This window comes from Arctopsyche grandis, chromosome 1, assembly GCF_051622035.1.
Source record: "Arctopsyche grandis isolate Sample6627 chromosome 1, ASM5162203v2, whole genome shotgun sequence".
Lineage (NCBI taxonomy): Eukaryota > Metazoa > Arthropoda > Insecta > Trichoptera > Hydropsychidae > Arctopsyche > Arctopsyche grandis.
The window spans coordinates 38,257,390-38,267,489 of NC_135355.1; the positions used below are offsets into that span (position 1 = coordinate 38,257,390).

The 10,100-nt window shown below is 32.9% G+C and overlaps 1 protein-coding gene across 2 annotated transcripts in view; it reads left to right on the forward strand.

Annotated features, from left to right (window-relative positions):
* Fili (Fish-lips) overlaps nucleotides 1-8,732 on the forward strand; it is a 181,655-nt gene extending 172,923 nt beyond the window's left edge. For both annotated transcript variants that reach the window (XM_077426905.1, XM_077426913.1), the window contains one exon: nucleotides 5,532-8,732. In XM_077426905.1, the coding sequence (XP_077283031.1) occupies nucleotides 5,557-7,350 (1,794 nt within the window). In that variant the 5' untranslated portion in view covers nucleotides 5,532-5,556 and the 3' untranslated portion in view covers nucleotides 7,351-8,732. The remainder of the gene's footprint in view (nucleotides 1-5,531) is intronic.
* The last annotated feature ends 1,368 nt before the right edge of the window (nucleotides 8,733-10,100 follow it).

The window sequence follows — 10,100 nt, forward strand, 5'->3', positions numbered from 1 at the left end:
TGTCACAATTTCATGACCCAGCAGTTAAGAACCAATGTTTTGTTTATACGAACATATGTATAGTCGATTTAAGTTTAGTTTCGTGTCGTTTGTATTCGCGTCGCGATATATCACCGTGAAGGGGGACGGCCTGGGCGTTACTATTGCACGCTTCATGTTAAGTTTTTCCGCGAATTAATTGCGAAACGTTTGTCAGATAAATTGCCGGCGATAAATCTTCCTCTGGTAGTGATCTTACCCCTCCGTTGGCTCCGACAGAAGAATACTTCGCCCCAGTGCTTGGCGAAATGTAATCGCGCTTTGCCCCGCGAACCAACTATGCACCCGAGTGCAATTAGTGCGATTTAGTACCTTTTCGCTACTACAATATACGTCCACTATGAGGGAAAAAGTCTATAAGAGCATTTTTCTCGATTTACAGTATCATATTATTTAATTTTTAAAATATACCTGATGAATATTTCAAACACTTAAAATGTCAGATGAGTCCGCCGCTCTTCATGCATAGTATATATGTATGTTATGTAGGTACATAAGTATTTGTATTTGTTTGAAGATGCCAAGCAAATATTGTTTCATCTTATTATATTAATATTTATTTTAAAATCTTTCAAAAAAAAAAAACGGATTGTACATACATATGTATAAGATTTATTGAGAAAACTCAATTAGATTGATAATCCTCTTTTCAAAATTTCAGCTATGTATTTACATTATGCTTCGGTGGTTTTTGATTGTGCTTTTGAAATGAATGATAACACTGTTCGACAAGGAAAATGGTTCAGAGACGAGATATGACTTTTCTTATAGATTTATGCCCAGTAAACACGAATCTGGTAATAAAGAATGTTGATTGGCTCGAGATTCAGAGATACATATATGAGTTTTTTAAATCGCGCGATTTTTCTATATCTTGTTGTTGTTCGGTCGATGTCTCAAAATCTGTCAATTTTCTGTTCAAAATGAATATTGGAATCTATAGTCGGGTATTTGATCTTCCATTTGTAGTACTTTTCAGCTTTCAAATCTCTCTAAGTAGTCATTCAGTTCAAATCAAAAGTCAAAAGTACGTATTTTCACTTGGGATTTTTTACCACTGTTATTACTATTTTATATTGAGTATTTTCTATTGAAACATGTTTATTGAGATAGTGTTCTGAACATACTATTTTTTATTTTTGTTTAAAAGGGTTAATTGGAAGTGTGCTGAACTTTAAATCGGTAATTCAAATTGTGAGCAAAAAGCTCGTACTAGTGTTTACTCGTATTTATACGAATCTGAATTGAATTAATAGGGATAATATATTAAATTATCTTTATATGAGAATTAAATAAAATTCCACTTAGAAAAATCATATTTCTACTATTCTTGTGGATTAATAACACAGATACAATATAATCAACGCTCCTTATACAGATACAATATAATCAATCAATATATACATACATAAGCATTTTATACAATGCGAATTCATATAAACATCCACAGTGAAATTGGAGAAATATGGAGAAATTTTTGCAGCATTTTATAATCAAAATGGTGAACCTCAAGACTTAAAATTACTTAATAGACTTAAGATATATAGAAAATGAGATGCCAATTTTACGGGAACCAATGAAAATCAATGAAAATCAGAAAAATCAATGAAAATCAGAAAAAATGGCAAACTCTGATAAGAAATGATCGACCTGGATTCACAACTCAAGGTCTGGCCAGCACCGGAACTCTAGTGGGACTCGAACCTATGACCACTTTGCTCGAAAACATAATATACTAACCACTAGTCCACGCCATGGGTTTTTTTCTTGTTTTCTTCTTAAAAATAAGACGCTTAAAATAATTTAAAAGGTCAAAATAAAATAATGAAATATTGTTTTAAAAAAAATACTACTTCCGGCTTACGAATTCTGACCAAAACGTTACCAAATCTAAGTTAGTACATAAAGAATATAAATATAAATTTTCAGCTTAATACGTTCAAGGGTGAGGATCCAGGCGACAACATTTTTGACCTTTCTTCCGGATGCTTCCGGAAAGGGAAAAAATCCCACTTCCGGTTTATTAAATTTAGTGATTTTTTTTTATTGTAATCACATTGATACAAGAATTATGCTTGAATTTTTTCGTGAAGACCACACATGTTTAAGGGGTCGAAAAAAATAGTGGAAGAAAAATCGAACAAGAGTAAACTGACACTTCTGGTCGACGGACGCTTACCAAATTTTATACATAACTTGGTATTAAGCTTAAACTGATCGATATGAAATTTCAGTTCGATAAATCAAAAGGCTTTTGAGAAAAACCTTAAAAAACCTCGATTCTCTAGAGTAAAAGTACTAATTCTGGTTCAGATAAAAATATTTAAAAAATATAAACTTGTAAAAATTATTATTTCTAGTACATGTAAAAAAAATTCAGTCCGATTTAGTTAGTAGTTTGGGAGAAAATCGAATTTAAAAACTTAAAAAAAAGAGGAACGACGTTAAAAATATTCTGTCATTGTATTGGAATTCATTGGAGGTTATTAAAATTGTCTAAATTAAATAAATAAACTGTAAAGCAAAACAATTTTTTATTTATTCCTCGATGACAATAAATTGTAGTGTTAAATTTTTCTTTTCTGAAAATTTTACATTATGTACAAAGTTGGTTTTTGCCGTGTTTGAAAACCAAACCGTAACGTTTGCTCGCTTTTTCTCGCTCGTTATAAAGTTTTCTACTATTACATACATATATAAAATGAGCAAAAAAGGGCAGGGCAAGCACAACTTTTCAACAATTTCGAGACACGTATTCACGCTGCAATGATCACTTAAAGTTATTTTCAAATATTGGTGATTTTTATTACGTTTAACTTGTAAATAAATACCCTAAAAAAATATTTAAAACTCACTTTAAATTCAATGAAATTATTTGACGAACTTTTTTCCGAGATATGTTTTGTGAGTAAAAATGTTTCAGTATATAATTGGAACTCAAGTTGTAAATAAATTAAATGGTTCTGTAAAATTTATTGAGAAACATACAGCAAAAACTTTATTCTTTAATATACTTCTATTATTATTATTAAATAAATATTAGGATTCGAGCTATATTTGAAATTTTGTACGTAAATAGATTAAAAAGGAAAATCTCATCGTCAAATAAGAAAGTTCTTGGTCCGGAATTATATTATGCCTTACAAAATGAATATAAGTAATATTAGAATTGCCATTTCATTAATATTTATTTATTTCAATGTTTATTGATTTTGTACAATCCCGTTTTTGTAAATTGCGTCTATCACCGCTGGCAAGATATCTCAGTAGTAAGCGTATAATGCTTTCAACTGATGGTTATAGGATCATTCCCTAGCACGGTGCTGCCAATTTGTTGGAATCGTTTCAATGAAAACCAGATAAATGTCTATTGACAATCTTTCTTTCTTTCATATTGTTATGGCCAATCCACACTTCAATGTATTATATTATATTTATAAATAGAGGGCTACAGTCAGTTAGCTTTAGCTTTTTATTGGCTGTTATCAGCTCATTACTAGTTCAGTGATGTGACCAGTTGCACTGCGCCACACGACCGGCAGTCCTTTTTCCACTATAATGCAGTAATAAAGGAAAGTAAATCAAAAATCATTGCCACTTACACATTTCTTCAGTCTATATGTAGGTAGTATCCCATATTTGTTATCTATCACTGTCAAGCAAGGATACAATTTTACCGAAAATGGTCCAAAGGGTCGTTTTGGTATAGATCACTGTCAAGCAAGGATAAATGCTACCATACAATTTCAACGACATATGTCGAATGTGACGTTTTGAAAGGACTATCCCATGCATGCGTCCCATGAACGCCACATTTTTTCTTTATGTTTAAAAATATCAAAAAAAAGCCACGTGCCACATTCATCGCTGTCTGATTTCGCCTTTAGGGTAATCTGTCATGGCACTATTACATACCCTGTAGTATAGTGCTAAATATAAAATTAACCAGGTCAGTGTTTAATTTCTACGAACCCCCGCCCGCATTTTTCCTTACTAAAAAAAAGGTTGTATCCTAATATTGGTAGTTCAAATATTTATAAAAAAATTAAATAATAATTAACAAATATTCTTACTTCTTGAAATTATGATGTATTTTCTTATATTTTATAAAAACTTCCATAATGCATCCTCTTCAACATCTTTGATTTTGCAAAACCCGTGTTTGTGTGTCAACAGCAACATTTCCCTTTAGAAATGCTAAAACTATGTACATATGTATACATATTTCAAAAAACTTTCAAATTTTAACATGTAAATATAGAAATGACTATTCATTTAAGCTGAGTTCCCTCATTTTATCCATCCTCAAGTACGTATGGTCAATAGTTCAAAGAATGTTTTCTTTCGAAGTTTTGGATGGTTTTAGATAAAAAAGCCAATAAATTTCATTAAACGTCCTTTGAAAGTTTTGAATGTGCTCAGATTACAATTCAACTGTGGTCATCGAGTGTTAGAACGAAAATGCTCACAATATTTGGAATACAAAATTTTATTTGAAATTTTAATCAAAATGTTTTTTAATTGTACCCGAAAAACAATGTTTATGTTTATACCCCACTCCTTTCCTTTTGGGCATGCTTGGGTATAATTCTCTTTAATTCGTTTAGTTCTCCTGCTCTTACGTGGTAATACGTCATGCCCGTTGTTGCTGGAGCAGTTGGGACTTTATGTCCCTAATCACTATGTGCGTGGTAGACATCATCATTTGCTGGCTGTACCTCCTGCCCGCACAGTCCTTTTTCGAATGGCTCCTATTCCAAGAGCTATTCGACTTCTTAATGAAATCGTTGCTGCCGAGACTGAATGTGATATTTTCCACCTTAGTGAGCGTAAATTGTCGGAAATTACTCTAACCCATTTATCTGGTAGTCTGCGCTCATCATTGTTTTCATGATTGATTGTGATTTATGAGTGAAATTTTGATTAACTCTCTTCCATTTGGGCCTTACAGGGATGTTTTGTATTTGTAGTTGTTTCTTACATATTTATTGAAACTGGCTGTAGGTGCAAGGCATTACTTATGCTATATTTTATTTGATATTTTTACTTTATCTTTTATTATTAAATGCTATTTTTTATGTTTATGTATGGATGTATTTATGTTTATGTTCAAATGTATTTTTTTATGTATAATTGATGAGTATATTATTTTCGTTATGTATTAATTTATGTTTAATTGTTATTTTGTTTTTTTTTTGTGTTATATTTTTTGACCATTGTGGCGCTTTAGGAATTCCTGTTATGCCACAATGGTCTGTTTAGAATAAAATAAATAAATAAATAAGTGCCAGGGTGGTGACCTGGCTCCAAAAAATACCAGGGCGGCAACCTGCCCCGACTACACCACTGGACATACATGCATATATGAAAAATAAAAATAAATCTACTGCATTTTAATTATTTTTAAGACTTCAAATCTAGTGATATTTTGATTTGACATACAATTTATGATTTCGTTCAAGGTTTTTAATGCTTTTTTTTTATCGTTCCAGGGTCGTGCAGATTGCGCGCGATGGTATGGAGCATGTCCGTGCACCCGTCGCGCGGCGAAGCGCTTGGAGGTTCGCGCTATGGCTATGGCTAGTCGCAGCATCCCCAGGATGGGGGCGCGGAGGGGGTGCAGGCGGGGGCGCAGGCGCCCTCGGGGCCCACGGGCTCTGCCCCCCAAGATGTAGCTGTGACGACTCCACAAAATCAGCAGCCTGCGTAGCAGCAGCCCTAGAAGTCGTCCCTATACAGCTCAACCCAGAAGCCACCCACATCAACCTCACCAGGAACAACATCCACAGCGTCCAGCTCACCCTGGCCTTCTACACCAAGCTAACAACGCTAGACATCAGCCACAACAACATAAACACCCTCGGCAACAGAAACTTCGACTCTAACTTCGACCTGGTCTTCCTCAACGCGAGCAACAACTCAATCCTCAGCATCGAGAAGAACGCTTTCATAGGCCTCAAGTCTTTGATCATCCTCGACCTGGACAACAACAGGATATCGAACGTGCACCCGCTGGCGTTCAAAGACTTGCATCAGCTGCAGGAGATGAGGCTGTCCAACAATAGGCTAGTGAGCTTCGAAGTTGAACTGTTTAAACCGTTAGTGAATTTAAAAACTTTAACTTTGGACAACAACCAACTGCTCGAAATACCGACTGACAACTTAGTGTTTACGGTTAATATGGAATATTTAACATTATCCGGCAACATTATACAGACTGTGCGAGAGTCTTCAGCATCCAACTTAAGACGCCTCAAGCGTTTGGAACTTGCCGACAATATCATATCGGAAGTTCACCATTCTGGCCTCGATGGATTAATATCACTACAATACCTCAATATGGACCGGAACAATCTAACCGTCATTCCAACAGCAGCTCTGTCTAAACTCTCCAACCTCACCCACTTATCTTTAAGTGAAAACTTCTTTGAATCAATACCACCAGTATCGTTTCAAAGCCTATTCAATTTGAGGCACCTTCATCTGAGCAGACTTGAGAAGGTATCTAAGATAGACTCTAGGGCATTCGTCGACAATATTAACCTAGAAAGGATATGGATGAACGATAATTTGCGAATCAGCACAATTCCGACGAAGACCTTCCACGGAAACCCAAAACTAACGCACATCTCTATAAAAAGCAATGCACTCTTCACCCTACAAGCATCCCACTTTCCTTTGGATCAACTGCAATCGTTGCAACTGGCAGGAAATCCACTCCATTGCAACTGCTCCTTATTGTGGCTGTGGAAGTTGGGACAGGAGCATTCGAAACATGCCACACCCGTCGGAAATGCTTCTGATTATTCGTCGATCTTCATAGACTTTTCAGACATACGTTGCACGACGCCAGAGCATTTGGAGAACGCACTTCTGGCGAACGTTCCCGAGTCTGAGATTAGATGTTCGATCAACTGGATTACGATCATGACAGCAGTCTTGTTGCTGGGGGTCACTGTCAGCATAGTCGTCAGTATTCTATACTATGTGGGAGGTATGAAGCGTTGTTCCAAAGACAAGTCAAAGCACGTGATGGCCGACTCTGACCTGACGAGCAACCTTCCCAAGATGAGCAACGGCATAATGTACGGGGCAAATCATCAGAAGCCTTCTGACGACAAGGTGGAGATCAATCGGTACCTGATGATGGCCCCACAGATGCAGGACACGTACCATAGTACACCCCCATGGCACACCATGAACAAAGCGCCAATGAATGGGGAATTGTGCGAGAACATGTACCAGCAGTTCGGATACGAGTCTATACCGCACCGCAAAACTATGGACAGACCGCATATAGTTTACGTGTAAATAAACTTATGATGAAATAAATTTTATAATCCGCTTGAATAAAATTTACATAAATAAATAAATGCAAGATTCTTCAGTCCCTTTTGTAAATTATAACGTTGGATATATCTTCGAAGTATTTTTATATTTTTTATGTATAGAAAATTTATGTGCTAGATGTGCCGTTTGATCTGCGTCTGAATGCATATGCTACAACCAATCCGTAAAATTGCTTATTATGTGCCATTGACAAAAAAAAAATTATTCATAAACAGTGCAAATTCATTGCCTTGTACATGCTTTTGGCAAAATAAATGCTGATTACATAAAATTAGTAGAATTTTTTAGGTTATTTCAGAAAATGCATTAAGTAAATAGTGGCTCTTTTCTGTTTTTACAAGCTTTTTATTAGTTTCACTATATTAGTTGAATGAAATTCTCTGAGAATCGTAATTTGTGAGCTGATATTGAACCACTTCCACTCTTATGTTTGTAAAATAGACAAACATCTCCAAAATGGTGCTTGATGAATTGAATCACTAACAAAACCCTTTCAAATTAAATAAAGATTATCTGTTAGATCGACGTGATGACGGCTTACATGTCAGACGATGTTCTCATCACAACTTCATATCATATAGTTCAAACTGTCAAACTATCTCATATGATTTTAGCGAAGCCAAATAATATTTTACTATATAAAAAATAGGTCTATTAAATTCTTATCGGAAAATTCTTTACTTTTGCCATTGTAATTAAAACAGGGGATGTTTATTTATTTTTTAAGCTCGTACATTTTCAAGTTGGTTTTAATTTATTGCGTATAGCCACAGTTATATTTAAAAGTATTTCAATGCATTACTTATATTAATATCAAGTGCCTATATTAAGCTCAATGAAATTCAAATCAAGTAAAATTTTACAGTCATTTATTGATGGTTTTTTTTTAAGAATACTATACACTGCATAGTATTTTAGATAATTTCACGCACAAAGAAACAGGCTTGGTCTGTTCATTAGCCACGCATTTTTTTAAAGATAATTTCATGTAATAAAGAAATTTCACGAATTGGTTGTGCAACATACACCGACGCAAAATGAAAATTGCTGTTTCGAAATGAAAATGTTTCGTTTTGAGTTTTCTACGCCTGAAAAGCAACAACACGGACGAATATTAAACGTTTTTAAAAAAGGAAAAACTGTGTCGTAGAAGATATTTGTTAAACTGAAAACAAAATAAAAGGTCTTCCCAAAATTGGAAAAGGGTTCAGTCGCACTTTGCGTCACTGGAATGTGTGACCAAATTTATGGTGTATCCGCCATAATGGCGTAACGTTCGCCAGTGACGGTTTTTCAAGCATCTTTAGTCCTTAAAAATATATAATAAAGTATGTCAGTATCGCAAATAAAAAAACAAATAAAAAAATTAAAATATAATTTTCATGAATTTGGCAATTCGATAATTATTTTTGTAATTGAAACATTGTGTAATCTATAATAATAATATATGACATAAAAAAAAAAATATATATATATATATTGAAATAAGGTAACTGTATAGGTAGCGCGTTAGTGGAGGGTTAAGTTAACATTAGCGTTTAATTGACGCAATATACATACATAATTATACATTATCAATAAAAAGTATTTAAAAAATAAGACATTTACTAAGTAAATTAAAAGACAAAAAAAAAACAAATTAAATTTATAAAATATATTCTATTCTAAGTATTGATTAAACAGGTGAAATATGATATTTAATGTAAAACAATGTATATTTGTCATTAACTTCTCATTGAATTAAAAAATAAATAATAAAAAAAATCATCCTTGCGTATACACATTATAGGGATGTATGTATTTACGTAAGCAAACAAAAATAAAATATTTTTAACTTGCTTCGACTGATATTTAATGTATGTAAATTTTTTTTAAGTAGTACTTTAAATTCATCTTTCGTTTCGGTACGCATTGATTACATAAAATTGAATATTTGAGTTACATATGTATGTTCTCTCTGTTGGTATATCACTCACAATTTTTCGATATTTGCCTGTATGATATCTACATAAATACATACATACATATATCCTGTCTTATACCAGCAATGTAATGTTGAATTTAAGCGTTGTTGACATACAAAATTAATCGTGTTAATATTTGTTCTATAATATTATATAACGCTGTGAAAATATTGTTATTGATGGTTAAATTGTACGTTTTTATTTAGAAGTTTTCATTCGAAACGTTGTGAGTGCTTCCGCAATATAAGAAATAAGTTATTTTTGTCCTATTTTATTATTATTATTATTATTGTATGATATATTATTTAACTGAAAGTTTGTTACGTGAAAGTTCTTTTTTTTTATTGCTTAAAGTGAATCCGTACATTGTGCGATAAATCGTCGCAAGGAAAGATTTGTCACTACAATTTCTATGGATTTCTGTGGACGAAAAAAATATTACGTTATATTATATTATATAAATTCTAAGCATTTTCATTTATTCGTAATCTACTGTCACTTCACAAACTAATAATGGAATATTGTTATGCATTATGTAATACTATTAATAACAAGTTATAAAGATTTTCGTTTACTTTGTTATTATTACAATAATAATAAAACCAAAGATACAGTAAATATACATATATACAAATTTGTTTATTATACTTGTGAATTTATACACCAATAAATGATAAATACAAATTATTACAAAAGAAATAAAAAAATGTTTATTATTTCATTTTATTTCACATAGATATTTATTTA